Genomic DNA, 15,453 nt, shown 5'->3' on the forward strand with positions numbered 1-15,453 from the left:
AGCAATTTCCATATTGGACTGCGCTATTCATGTCTTTTGCTTCCTACAGAATTCTATATAATTTTTATGTGACAAAGAAATTTGGCACTGAAAACATACCTAGAATTGAGATTTAAGAACTTACTAAAATGAGAAGATGTAGTAATCATGTGATCAGAGACTATGTGTGCAAAGAAATAAAGTAATGTATTTTACTGAACCATAAGAAAATAGATTAAGGGGCAGTAAGAAGAGAAAGTGATTTTTTTCGGTGAGGGGTTATTTATTTGTATTTTTGGTGGAGAATGTGGGCAGTGACCTGAGAAAGTGAATTTTTAAGTGTACCATTGGTTCAAGAGTTAAAAATTCTCTATCGTTTCTTTACTTTTGTGGGAGACTCTTTTGTTCTTTTCAGTTTATACATTGTAGGAGAGAATGAAGATAATCATTAGAACATAAAAATAGATTTTGTAATGGGATTAATCAGCAAAGCATAAGCATTTTCAGATAGTTAATTGTTCAAATCTATATGAAAAATGACACAAAGATCAGCAATATTCCTGCAGTCATCAGGAAAATACCTAATTTTGTTTTAATTTCAATAAACTCGGACTAGAAAGTCTTCCTTTCACATCCTGATTATCTTTAGATTGTATTTTGAAAATCAAAGCAGAACATTTTGAAAGTGTATTAAAATGGTAGTCAGAATGCAAAGCCAGTGTCTTTTATTACCGGATAATAAGGTAGCAGATATTCTGAAACGTATCCCTGGATTTTAGCTAATCCTTGACCCCAACCCCTTTGCTAAATTTCATCTCAGGATGAGGCTGAGAGATGGTAGTTGAGTTGTATGTTATATATATTATCAGTATTATTTTAACTTAAAGTTAATAGTTTTCTAGGCTGTATGTTTTTAGATGGTCATGTATCCTATGAAGATACAACTCTGTTCCTCCAGTTTGGCCTGGATTTTTAATTATTCTTATGACTAGTGACAGAGGCACAACATTTTTAATTACTCTTATCTAGTGACAAAACATTGTGTACCAAGTACTGTTTTGGGGGGAATATCTTAATCCAAACCCTTGTCCTACTACAGTAACTAGTACAGGCTTCTATTTTAACAATTGTCAAATAGTACTTTAACTGTTTAGCTTTTCCCCTAGTAAACATTAATTACTAGGTTCTTGTCTCTTCATTTTTTGAGTCTGTAGGGTCTTGCCTGATGTTGGGCACATAGTAAATGCTTGATAAATATTTCTATGGAGGGGAAGAGAGAGAAAAGAAAAGAATAAAGGGAGGAAAGAGAAAAAAGAGAGAAGTCAACTTAAAACAGAAAGTTTAAAAATTGAACTAGTAAATTTCAAATTTCCTATCACTTAAATCTTTAATTAAGCATAAATATTTTAATTTAAAAATACCATAGTTGGGGTGCCTGCGACTCTTGATCTCCAGCTTGTAGGTTCAAACCCCAACTTGGGTGTATAGATTACTTGAAATAAAATCTTCAAAATAAAAATAAAAATAGCATAGTAATGCCGAAAAATTGGTTTAAGAAAAATTTTAACTAGTTTCAATACTAAAATATTACTGCAAATAATTTCATGTTCTCCTATTCCAAAATGATACTTCCAATAATACATTATCCGATGCTTCTTAAAGCGTGGTTCTGGACTAGCAATCTCAGCATCACTTGGAAACTCGTTACATATGCAAATTACCCTGCCCCACCCTAAATTTTCATAATCATAAACTGAGGGTGGGTCCCATTCTTGGTGTTATAACAAAGCTTCCAGGTAACTGATACGCCCTAAAATTTGAGAGCCACTGCATGATGCAATTCTTCAAAATTAGTGCTACTATGAATGAGAAGACACCAAATTCAAATATTTTTACGTTAAAAAAAAAAGAAAGAAAAGATGGCTTAAACTTTCACTAAAGAAAGTAAACGTGTTGCCCAGGATAAAAGATATCCCCACTACAGAATTTTTAGAATGTACAGAAATTTAGAAAGAAGAGATGGAGAAAAAAATCTCCAACTTTTCACTTAGTGTAGTCATAAATTCTTTAATATCCTTTTCTTACAGGCCCTCTCGCTCGCATAAATGTCCACTACTAAAAATAAGTGTAATGCCTATTTTTGTGATGGAGTCCTTAAGTTCTGTTTAAGAGCCTTCCATAAGTTCTTCTCTAAGCGAACAGATAGGTCATTATATCATAACAGTAAGAGCACAGATTCTGAAATCGGGCAAATATCAATTTGATCCCAACTCAGTAACTAAGGTCGACATGTTTTTTAGCGTCGTTGAGCCGGGCTCATTATCTGTAAACCCAAATCCTACCAGGCCTAACCGAGATAATGTTTGTAAAGCGCTTAACAATCTCCGGGATGCCGCTGGCACATTTGTAGGTGGAAAAGTCACAGCAGGGTTAGCTCGGGAAGCAGTGGATGCAGGGCCGCTGATTCTCAAAGCTAGCTTTCTTGCGGATCTCAAAGACAAATCACAGCTCTCCCAGGTAAATCCGCGGCCCTGTAGGGGAAAAAACCAGCCTCCAACCGAGGCACGGTCCCTTTAAGAGCCTCTCTCCCTCCGCCCTTCTCCCGTCCCCGCCTAGGCAAAGGCGGAACCGGAAGTAGTGGGGGACGCGCCGGTCCCCAGCATGGCGGCCACCTGGCCGGGTGCTCCGGAGGCCGTGGCCGCCCAGCTCCTCGGTGTCCTGTGGTTCGTGTCAGTCACCACGGGACCTTGGGGAGCTGCTGCCATCGCCGCCGCCGGCGGCGAGGAGACGCTTAAGTGCGAGGACCTCAAATTGGGACAATATCCTCTGTGAGGAGCCCCCCCTCCGCCTTGGGGGTGAGGTAGATTAGGGGTCGCGAGTGGGTCGCGGCCCTCAACAGGGGCCAGGGTTGTCTTTAAGAGATTGGTGACTTGTGGCTTTTAATGACCGACGGACTTTGGGATGTGAAAAAAGATGTGGGGGTGGGAAGGACAGCGGTCACCCTGTGTGATTTCCTTGGGATTTTACTGATTGTTAGCGCTTCCTCTTCTGATCCACCTATTATTATTATTAATTAATTACTGGTGGGCTTATTTGTTCAACAAACACCTAGATCCTGAAGTATGCCAGGCCCTGTTCTAGGCACTAGTAATAAAAAGATAGATTGTTAGCGTTTCCTCTTCTGATCCACCAGTTTTTATTATTAATTAATTAATTAGCGGTGGGCTTATTTGTTCAACAAACACCTAGATCCTGAAGTATGCCAAGCCCTGTTCTAGGCACTAGTAATAAAAAGATTAATAGGCTCCACCCTAGAAGTTAGCTGACTTGGGGGCAGAGACAAATAAGTAGTTAATAACGATATATTCCTTGTATATTGCCCAGTTATCATTAACTCTTTGCTTATTGCCTTACATTATCCTCAAACTCCGTGAGATGCCAGACTGTCAGGGGGCAAACTCCTGCTCCGTATTGTAACTGTGGGCCAGTTATCTGAACTCTGTTTTCTCTTGAGTAAAAATGTAGATAACAGTGGTACCAACTTAAAGGTTTGTTGTGAGAAAGTAGTGCAAGTGAATCACATAGAACAATGCCTGGCACATAGTAAGGAGTATCTGTGTAATTTATTTACAGATGAGGAAACAGGCTGAAGGGGTTAAGTGGATCTGTTCATTGTAATAGCTCTGATGATCCATATGAAATGGGAGTTACAGTCAAAGTAAAATAGCTACTTTTGTACAAAATTAGATCATTTAATAGAAGTTGTAGAGCAGAAAAATTAATAACAGAAGCCAGAGATATAAGAAAGCCTTGAGACAAAATTTTAAAATTAAGAAAATTCTATCATATAGTATTTTTATGTAAGTCGGAGAGAGACAGCCATTATTAGATGCTTACACAATAGCTCTAATTTACTGAAGACTGTTATGCTTGAAGTTTGAGAATCACAGACCTAGTAAGTTGAGTCTTTTTTGGCAAAAATATCAGAGCGATTCTAAGAAATAATTGGATGGTATTAAGAGTTGTATGATTTGAACCTTAGAGAGATGTGGCTGAGCATTTGGTGATGAAAACTGGAAAATGTCTGTTACTCCTGGCATGAAGATGAAGTTTCCAGTAGTGCTTAAAAAACCTTAAAGAGGTGTCAGGTTCTCTGTTTCCAGAGACGTGAAAACCTTATTTATCCCATTTTAGTGACAATAAAATATTTAGGAAACAAAAGCCGCCCACGCGTGTTTTGAAATTAGAGGACAGTTATTATACCTGTTTTCAAAACTTATGATCCTGTTGGGGAGACCATGTAGACTCACCTAAAAGAACTATCTTCTCTGCAGTCTAATGGAAAGCGCTCTAGGCTTGGAATCAGGAAACCTGATTTTACTCTCTATCACTTGTTACGTGACTTTGGATAGGTCTCTCAAACTTTGAGCCTCAGTTTGTGCTTCTGTAATATGGGAATAATAGTATCTACTTCACAGGGTTATTTGTGCTACATGAAGTTATGTATGTGACAATACTATGGGGCCCCATAAATTAGTTCAGTCAAATCTCTGGAAACTGATTTTTTCCAACGTGAAGCTCTCTTACAATAATTTGGTAAAGATTTTAATTTCCAATTTTCCTTTATGCTTTGTGCTGACTGATGTTCTTTAAGGATGGCATCCTTTGCTAGAGCTTGTAATATGTATTAAGTTAATATACTTTTCCTGTAATAAATTAATGTTCAAGTAGTATTTAGTGACGCTAAAGGTATATTTGTGGTTGTGCTTGTTGCTTTGGACCAACAGCTTTTTTTTTAACGTGTGAATGTAAACATGAGTATATAATACAAGATATTTAAGATAAGATGATAATGTTTTGTGTTGGGATGTGGTTCATATTTCCTTAACTTTTCTCACATATATTTGTAAAGATCCAAAAATAAATGATGCTACACAAGAACCAGTTAACTGTACAAACTACACAGCTCATGGTAAGACTTCCAGAAACATGTTTTTAAAAACAATTTTTGAAACAGTACTTCATAAATCAGTGTATGATCACTAAAACTAATAAATGTGTGCTTTTTCTTGAGTTAAAACATTATTCAGTCTCTAGAACAACTTAAATTGGAGAACTGGCTAAGGGTTGTTAATTTAAGAAGAATGTTAATAGTTTTGTGAACTGGAGAGTTCTATATATTCATTCATTTTTTTTAAAACCTTTGAAATCAGTTTATGTAGCTTATGTAGAGATGCTTCTTAACTTAGATTTTTAATTACTCGAAAAGAACTTAAAATGGGATTGTTAGCCCCGTTAGGTCCAATGAGAAGTTGTATCACCCATATTATACAGTTGTAAGATAAACTTAGGTACATCCTAAATATGAAAACAGTACAGTTAGGATTTTAAATACGCATCAATATTTTCTTTCTTTTTTTTTAAAGTATTACAGAGATGTTTTGATAATAGATACCACCCTCAGCCTAATGATTTTGAGGAGCTTCTGAATTCTAAAATATGTGGAATGCCAGATAAAAACTAATGAATTGTTCTGATTGGTCTTTTCTTCTATAGAAGAAATGTGTTGGAAGGGAGGCAGACAGATGTATATTGGAACTAGTTAGCCTTCTTATTTGGCATGGTACATAATGATGGCAGTTACATGGTATTATTTGAGAAAAGAGCACCTATTGAATATATACTGATTGTTTTATGTATTAGGCAGGAAATAAGACAGTAATTGATGTTTTCTTTTTAAATAAAGTCTCTCAAACAGATTCATTATGTAAATGAGATTAAAAGAATTGTTTTTCTTTCCTTTTTTTAAGATTTTATTTATTTATTTGACAGAGAGAGAGAGAGAGAACAGGCAGGGGGAGTGGCAGGGAGAGGGAGAAGCAGGCTCCCTGCTGAGGAGGGGGGAGCCCAATGCGGGACTCTATCCCAGGACCCAGGGATCATGACCTGAGCCGAAGGCAGTCGCTTAACCAACTGAGCCACCCAGGCGCCCAGGAATTGTTTTTCTTATAGCAAAACACTTCCATGTTTTTCAGCAAATTCAAATAATTGACCTCTTGATTATGAATTCGTATATATTTTTAAAAGCAGATCTTCTTTTATCTTTTTATATCTTTATATTTTGGCACACTACTAGCCCAGTTATAGTCAACAAAGATACTTGAAAATAGGTTGTGTTAAACTTTTATAATTGGCATTTAGCTACTATTCTGAAGTAGTGAAGTTTTACCATATAAACAGTAATAGGTTTTACATATATGTATATATATGATTTGTATAGTAAATATTGCTTAATATGTATACATATATTTAATTTAGATGTGTTAAAGGAACTTTTTTTTAGTTAATTTATAAGTATACTCTGATTTGTCTGTTTTACATTTCAGTCTTTTATATTGTGCTTTCAGAACACAGAATAGAGTTAACATATAAAGCAAAGACTCAGCTTTCAGATACTCAACCATTTATATGAAAGATATTAGAAATCTGTGAGTACTGTTTGACTCAGGTATCTAACTAAATTAGGAAGCAGGCAGCCACCTATCTCAAAAAAGCATTTTCTAGCCTATAGGGTTCTTTGCAGGTATGAGGATTTTGAAGGAAATTATGCAACTAAAAAGAATAGTTTCTGCCCAAAAGAGCTTTGCTCTTCATTTAGGAGTCTCTTGTGTAAAATAAGGTTGAATCCACTTGTGCAGTTATTGATAAGTAAGTTTATAAACCTAAAAAATCAAATGATCAGACTAGTAGGAAGTAAAAGGACTTGGAGCTATTATGGTACTATCATGGCTTATCAGGTAAGTACTCATAGTTGATGTAAGTCAAAGAGCAATAACAATAAAAGGAAGGTTTTCTATAAAAGGGAATGATACGATTATTCATCTGGAGAGAAGAAACCAAGTACCATATTGAATGTGGGAACATATATAAAATGTAGATTAATAAATAAATGACTTTAAATCATTGTCATGATTTTAAGAAGAAAATAAAGTTTCTGAGACAAAGATGAGTCACAGGGTGGCTGCATATGGATGTATAATTTGTACATGACACTGGTATCTAGCTGAGAGCTGGGATAGATGCTGCTGTCCCAGCCCAGTACTCATGAGGCTGTGTCTGTCCATGGGAAGTTTTTCTTTTAATTGCCTTTTTAAAACATACAAGGGCTAGTGGAGTAGTCATGGTGAATCACTTCTAAGTTCTGATCAGAGAGGACATCTAAATGACCCTTGAAACATGTTTTTGGGTCCTAACATGGAAACTGATTAACAGGAGAAAAATATTAAGAGTTGTGAAAAGTGTGAGTTAAATGATCTTTCTCAGCCTCCAGCCAAGATTGTTCTTCCTCTGTTTTTTCACTGTGTATACGAAGGACTATTACAGAATCCTCAAACTAGGTTTAATTTTTTTTAACAGTGTTTTTTGGGTAGGGATAAGAACAATGTTTTACAAGAGGGTAATTTCAAGATAAAAGAATTGGGACCAAAGGGAAAGTAATTGAACTGTAACATTAAATTAATGTGATCTTAAAATGGTTCCCAATTAGAGATACAGGCTTCCAGTTATGGAATGAATTAAGTCACAGGTATGTCAGGTACGGCATAGGGAAGTCACTGGTATTGTAATAGCATTGTCCGGAACAGGTGGTTGGTACACTTGTGAGCATAGCATAATGTATAGACTTGTCCAATCACTATGTCCTATGCCTGAAACTATTGTAACATGGTGTGTCAACTGTATACTTCAATTTAAAAAATAAAAAATAAAAAAAAACCCCTAAGGACAACCCATCACAAAAAGTCAGTGAGACCTTTCCAAATAAGGCAAATTCTTAAGGTATAACCAATCAAATAACTTCCTTGCTTTGCTTCCACTTCTCTATAGAAGTCTTCTAGCTCCTGCAGGTGGGCAGAGCACTCTAACCACTTCCAGTTTGGCACAGCCCGATTCAAATTGATTTTTGCTCAAATAAACTCTTACAATTAAAAAGAAAAATAGTTTCCATTTAACCCAGTGCCAACTAACAAGCATATTTATTTATTGAGAAATAATTTGTAATAAATAATTTGATAATTAAATTGATTAAAATAAATGGATCAAGATAATTACCTTAATGAAAATTTATATTATAGGATATTATTTATTGGGAAGTTATTTACTGTATTTATTGAGAAAAATTACATGACAGGCTTCTACTAGGTGGTATAGATGATAGATGAAAGAAGACACAATCTCTGCCCTCAAAGAGTGTTCTGTCTAGATTGTACAGACATACATAGGCAAGTGTTTTCAATTTTCCGATCAGTGAAATACAAAAGTATTTAGACTCCATCTCTAGAAAATTTTGCTCTGGTCCTTTGGCAGGTCTTTTTTATTTTGTTAAGTTTTTATTGAAATATATTTATAGGAAAGTACACATAAGTGTAACTCAAATGATTTTTCTCAAGCTGAACACATTTGTGAATGCTTCCAAATCAAGAAATAACATTATTAACATACTAAAAGCCCACTCATGCTCTCTTATACTCACTATTCTGCCCTAGTGGATAACCATTACCCTAACTTCTAACAATATAAATTAGTTATGCAAAGAGTGTGTTATTTTTAGACTTTTTATTTGGAGATAATGTCTTTTTTCTTTTTAAAATATTTTTATTTTTAAAATATCTTTTATTTTTTTTTAAGATTTTATTTATTTATTTGAGAGAGAAAGAATGACACAGAGAGAGAGCATGAGAGGGGGGAGGGGTAGAGGGAGAAGCAGGCTCCCCGCCTAGCAGGGAGCCCTATGCGGGCCTCAGTCCCGGAACCTCAGGATCATGACCTGAGCCGAAGGCAGACGCCCAACGGACTGAGCCACCCAGGCGCCCCTATTTTTATTTATTTTTAAAGAGAGTGTGAACACATGCACATGCCCGGGGTGAGGGGGTGCAGAGGGAGAGAGAGAATCTCCAGCAGACTCCACTCCCAGCGTGCAGCCTGACACTGGGGCTCGATCTCAGGACCCTGAGATCATAACCTGAGCTGAAATCAAGAGTCAGACGCTTAACTGACTGAGCCACCCAGGTGCCCTTACTTGGAGATAATTTCAAGCTTACAGAAAAGTTGCAAGAATAAGAGTAGTACAAAGAGGGATGCCTGGGTGGCTCAGTTGATAAAGGGTCTGCCTTCGGCTCAGGTCATGATCCCAGGGTCCTGGGATTGAGCCCCGTATCAGGCTCCTTGCTCAGCAGGGAGCCTGCTTCTCCCTCTCCCTCTGCCTGTCGCTCCCCCTGATTGTGCTCTGTCTCTCTTTGTTTCTTTCCCTCTCTTTCTGACAAGTAAATAAATAAAATCTTTTTAAAAAAAAAAAGAGTAGTACAAAGAACACCCATACATCTTTTGCCCAGATTCGCCAGTTGTAAACACATTATTCTTCTTGCTTTATCATTGTGTGCTCATGAATTCTCTCTCTCTCTGTTTGTATGTATTTTGCTCCTATGTGTGTTTTTCCTAAGAATAGAGATATTCTAGTTGCTGTAAACTTTAGTAAATTTAATATATGTACTTTACCATCCATACTCTAATTTTATCAAATGACCCTAAGTAATGCTTTTATAACATTTTTTTGCAGTACAGGATCCTAAGATCAGGTTTTGACCCTTAAATCTGACAGATCAAGACTATAGTCCAGAGCCATGATGTTAACTGGAGTAGGATCCCAAATCACTTACTCCCTAGGTCAGTCCTTTTGATCATTATGAAACGTCATTGTTTATTTCTGATAGCTTTTTTCCATTTAAAAAATAATGCTACTTTTTATAATCGAGAAATACTGTGTACCTGTACTGGTTTAAACTGATGCCATCTAAATCATAGACATTGGCCAGAGCAAAACTTTTTTTTACAGGAAATCTGAGAATTGAGTAGTTTTCAGGTTGTAGCATGTTGCTTAATTTTGTCTACTAGTTAACATTTATTGGTAACTGGCTTTCTTAGTCTTGTCGTATTGATTTGTTATTTTTGCTTGTTCCTGAAATCAGTGTAAGCATGGAATTATGGTATAATGGAAAGAGTATTGATTAAGAAATAATGAGTGTTAACCTAGGATTTCCAGAGTCTTACTTATAAGGCTTTTGTCAAGTCATTTAATTTCTTAGAATCTAGTTTTCATGTTTGTGAAAGAAAAAAAAGCATATTACTAGTTTTGTGTACTTAATAGGGTTTTTTTAAAAATAAGGGTCAATGAGACACCTGGCTGGCCCAGTCAGTAAGCATGCTGCTCTTAATCTCAGGATCATGAGTTCAAGTCCCACGTTGGGCATAGAGACTACTTGAAAAAAAAATAAGGGTCAAAAGAAATTACCATAAAGTATGTAAAAACAAACTCTAGGGTTGTGGGCTTCTTTTGATTAATTTTTTTTTTTTTAAAGATTTTATTTATTTGACAGAGAGAGACACAGCGAGAGAGGGAACACAAGCAGAGGGAGGGGGAGAGGGAGAAGCAGGCTTCCTGCCGAGCAGGGAGCCTGATGCGGGTCTCGATCCCAGGACCCTGGGATCATGACCTGAGCCGAAGGCAGACGCTTAACGACTGAGCCACCCAGGTGCCCCTCTTTTGATTAATTTCATTACACAAAATCTTCCCTTAGTGTTACAGCCACTCCCAATGTTATATTCATTTCTCATGTCAGGTTCATTCTTCGTTTTCTCAATATTGAAGTTCTCTAATTTGCTAGAGTGGAGAACCTAATACTTATTGAACATTTTCTGTAATCAAGTATCATGCTTTACACACCATATGCTTTTACTACATACCCAATACCATTACAAGAGTAATATCCACATTTCACAGATGACAAAAACAAGATTCAGTGAGGTTTTATAACTTACTCAAAGGAACAAACTCGTTAAGTTGACAGAGTTTGGACTAAACCCAGATTTGTCCAGTTCTGAAGTCCTGCTCTTTGGAGTTCACTGTCAATTCAAAAAAATCTGATTAAATCAGTATTAATGTTTCTCTTATTTTCTCATGTAATCTCTGTATATATTTGGAGCAGCAGCTTATCCTTCCTCACTAAAGTATATAATTTTCATCCCTTGAAATAATTAACTCGTACTTCTCTCAAACCTTAGAATCCTTGTAGCAATGTGGTTTCGTCTTCATTCTGGTACCTCTTTCCACTGTTTGTAGCTTTCCTGAGGTTCTGAGCCTGGAGCATTGAGCATTTTTCTCTCATATGTCTCATGTCAACTATAAATCATTTCCTATAATAGAAATGATAAAATACCATTGAAAACTATAATTGTCAAAATTTATTGTTTGAACAATTAATAGTATCTAATTGAAAATAGAAAGGTATGATTTCTTAGTATTTAATATTCTTATAAGGTCTTTTTTCAACTCTCCTATCAATGTTTGATTTTTTTTTTTTTTTTTTAAAGATTTTATTTATTTATTTGAGAGAGAGAGTGAGAGAGAGCACAAGAGGGGGTAGCGGGAGAGAGAGAAGCAGACTCCCCGCTGAGCAGGGAGCCCGATGCGGGACTCGATCCCGGGACTCCAGGATCATGACCTGAGCCGAAGGCAGTCGCTTAACCAACTGAGCCACCCAGGCGCCCTCAATGTTTGATTTTTTAAAATGTTGTACAGGAAACTGTCATCTCAAAAAACAATTTTTATTAGGCAAGGTGTATTGGACAATAACCCCAACTGGAATCATAATTATAGCATTTTGCATTGCAAATATCTCTTTAAGATCTGATTTTAGATAGTCTGCAGGAAGATCTCACAAGATCTGGCTGTAAGACAAGAAAGTGACAGCTTCAAACTGAGCAAGTAAGTGCAAGGTAATACATTTGAGGAAGATTATCTAAAATTTAGCAGTAGAGGGGCGCCTGGGTGGCTCAGTCGGTTAACCATCTGCCTTCGGCTCAGGTCATGATCTCAGGGTCCTGGGATCGAGCCTCACAAAGGGCTCCCTGCTCAGCGGGGAGCCTGCTTCTCCTCCCTCTGCCTGCCACTCTGCCTGCTTGTGCTCGCTCTCTGTCTCTCTCAAATAAATAAAATCTTAAAAAAAAAAAATTAGCAATAGAATTCTGTTTAATGGCACAGTTTGCCAATCCAGAACTTACTATTTTGAGGATTTAAAAAAATTAAAGATCCATTTTTTTTTTTTTTTTTTTTAAAGATTTTATTTATTTATTTGACAGAGAGAGAGCGAGAGAGGGAACACAAGCAGGGGGAGTGGGAGAGGGAGAAGCAGGCTTCCTGCCGAGCAGGGAGCCCGATGTGGGACTCGATCCCAGGACCCTGGGATCATGACCTGAGCCGAAGGCAGACGCTTAACGACTGAGCCACCCAGGCGCCCTAAAGATCCATTTTGAGGAAAAACTTGTGTTTGTAGATTTCTTGCAGGTCACTTGTTTATGGAAGTGGAATGGGCCTCATCAAGGCAAAAAAGTAACTTTTTAAACCAGACATCTCTTTGATTTATATGCCTGATGCCTAAACTCTAGTACATGTACTCCTGGAGGTAGACAGAGCTTTCCAAGAGGTAAACAGGTATCATTGTTGAAGTAGTTTCCTAAGGCTGTTATAAGAGTGTTACAGTAGACATCGACGGTCTCAGTCCTAGAGGCTAGAAATCTGAAATCAAGGTGTTGGCAGGGCCATACTCCCTCTCAAACTCTGGGTGGAATATATCCTTCCTTCTTTTGACCTGCTGGTGGTGGCCAGCAATCCTTGGCATTCCCTAGCTTGTAACTGCATCAGTCTGGTCTCTGCCTCTGTCCTCACATAGCATTCTCTCTGTATGTCTTCAAATCATCTTCTCCCTGTTATGTATGCATGTAATTTCCCCTATTCATAAGGACAACAGTCTTATTGGATTAGGGCTAATGACCTCATTTTAACTTGGTTAACATCTGCAAAGACCTTACTTCCAAATATGGTCATACTCTGAGGTACTGAAGATTAGTACTTAAACATATCTTTTTTTGTGGGGGGGCGGGGAACGGCATAATTCAGCCCATAACAGGTGTCTTTAAAGGAATTGATTTCCAGATCCTCAGATACTATGTGTTTACTTTTCCTAAAATTGATGTAAATTTTCTGAATTTTATTTTTTTTAAAGATTTATTTATTTGTTAGAGAGGGAGCTCATGGGGTGGGGGGCAGAGGGAGGGGGAGTGAAGCAGACTCCCCACTGAGCACCAAGCCCAGTGCAGGACTTGATCTTAATATCCTGAAATCATGACCTGAGGCGAAATCAAGAGTCCAATGCTTAATTGACTGAGCCACCCAGGTGACCCCAAATTTCTGAATTTTCAGGAGGAGCTCTTTCTTATCCATTCTCTGTTGGATGATGATGGCTATTAATTGTTGTGGTGTTTAGATTTCATTGTAAAGCATGCTATAACGTTTAATGGCAATATTTATAATATGCTGGAAATTATATTTTTTCCAACCATTTAAATCCATGATGAAAAACTTTAGATATCAACTTAAGTGTGTAAGGGAGTACAGAGTTGTAAAAAGTTACTTTAGGAAGTGTGCAAGTAAAATTTTTTGAAGACCACTGGTCTAGAGCAGGGTTTCTCAACCTTGGGATTATTGATGTTTTGGATTAGGTAATTCTTTGTTGTGAGGAGGCTGTTTTATACATTGTAGGATGGTTTTTATTTAAAGATTTTATTTATTTATTTGACAGAGAGAGAGAGAGTGAGAGAGCAGGAACACAAGCAGAGGGAGTGGGAGAGGGAGAAGCAGGCTTCCTGCCGAGCAGGGAGCCCGATGCGGGTCTCGATCCCAGGACCCAGGGATCATGACCTGAGCCTAAGGCAGATGCTTAACAACTGAGCCACCCAGGCGCCCCAAAGATTTTATTTATTTTTTGACAGAGAGAGACAGTAAGAGAGGGAACACAAGCAGGGGGAGTGGGAGAGGGAGAAGCAGGCTTCCCACCCAGCAGGGAGCCCGATGCGGGGCTCGATGAGGGGTTCGATGAGGGGCTCGATGAGGGGCTCGATCCCAGGACCCTGGGATCATGACCTGAGCTGAAGGCAGGCGCTTAACGACTGAGCCACCCAGGCGCCCCTGCATTGTAGGATGTTTAGGAGCATCCCTGGCCTCTACCCCCTAGGTGGCAGTAGCAGCTCCTCAGAGGTTACAACCAAAAATGTCTCCAGATATTGCCAGATGTCCCCTGGGGAACTAAATTGCCCTTGGTCATTGAAATAGAACATATTGATCTTCTTTCAGTCAATAACATGGAATATAAGCATTTCAGACATTTGCTAATCTCAATTTTGAGTTATCTACTATATAGCGCTAGACATGACCTAAGATGGCAGATTTTCAAGAGATATCACCTAAGGGTCGTGGTAATAATTTATTCACAAAAGTCAGTACATTTTATCCCAGTATCAAGGCAGGTGTCCAAACAGCTACATATAAATTGTCTGTTAACTTTTGCCCTATCTCTGTAGATTATAAATCCTTGCTTATATTTGGAGTCAAGAAATGGTTGTGTGGGAAACCTCTATGTTTTGTAAATGTTCTTATTGAGGACTTTCTCTGTGTTTCCCTTGGGTCATGAACCAAACCAAGTTCCCGCAGTCGCTTAGAGGTGAATTGGAATGCTGTCTTTCAGTTATACCACAAAAGCTCTGTAAAGCTTTCTGTCTTAACTATCAGGAAGCTCTGATCTAAATTTGTGGCTCAATTACAATGTCTTCTCTTACTTGTTTCCTAGTACAGTTGACCCTTGAACAATCAAAGGGTTAGGGCGCTGGCCCCTGTGCAATAGAAAGTCTGTGTATAACTTGCGATTTCTCCAAAACTTAACTTCTGATAGCCTACTGTTGGCCAGAAGCTGTATTGATAACAGTTGATTAACTCACATTTTGTATGTTATGTGTATTATATACTGTATTCTTACATAAAGTAAGCTAGAGGAAAGGATGTTATTAAGAAAATTATAAGGAAAATATATTTACAGTACTGTGTTGTAGCCATTGAGGAAAATCCACATATAAGTATATGTATGCAGTTCAAACCAGTGTTGTTCAAGAGTCAACTGTATATTATTTCCTCACTCTTTGTCTTCCGTTCATTTTATTACTTTTTTGCTTGTTTAAATGGTTCTCAATTATACTGAATCTGTGTCTTTTAGTGTAAATACCTGGTTTTGGACATGTAAATACATTAAATAAATTAAGTTTATAGGTGACGTAGTTTGAACTTTCAATAACCCGACAAAAGTGTGTAAAGTAATTTTACGTTTTTTTCCGACATCGTTTTCTCAGTGTACTACTCTGGCCTATAAAAGGACAATGATTTGTTGGAAATCATAAGATAATTATAAAGTAGACAGAAAATGAATACCATTTTCCTTTCATGATAAAACTCTAGGCTTCTGTGGGTTTTTTTTAGACTACTATACAAGGTTCTATTTTCATTTTCTCAAAAAAGAAAAAACAAGCCACAATCCT

The 15,453-nt window shown here is 37.4% G+C and overlaps 1 protein-coding gene across 1 annotated transcript in view; it reads left to right on the forward strand.

The window, feature by feature from the left end:
• Nucleotides 1-2,599: 2,599 nt before the first annotated feature.
• The window catches only part of TM2D1 (TM2 domain containing 1), a 47,609-nt gene continuing 34,755 nt past the window's right edge, over nucleotides 2,600-15,453 (forward strand). Inside the window, exons 1-2 of the mRNA XM_032427625.1 lie at nucleotides 2,600-2,798; nucleotides 4,878-4,951. Of these exons, the coding sequence (XP_032283516.1) occupies nucleotides 2,641-2,798; nucleotides 4,878-4,951 (232 nt within the window). The 5' untranslated portion in view covers nucleotides 2,600-2,640. The remainder of the gene's footprint in view (nucleotides 2,799-4,877; nucleotides 4,952-15,453) is intronic.

The sequence above is a fragment of the Phoca vitulina genome, unplaced genomic scaffold (assembly GCF_004348235.1).
Source record: "Phoca vitulina isolate PV1807 unplaced genomic scaffold, GSC_HSeal_1.0 scaffold2, whole genome shotgun sequence".
In the NCBI taxonomy this organism is placed as follows: domain Eukaryota; kingdom Metazoa; phylum Chordata; class Mammalia; order Carnivora; family Phocidae; genus Phoca; species Phoca vitulina.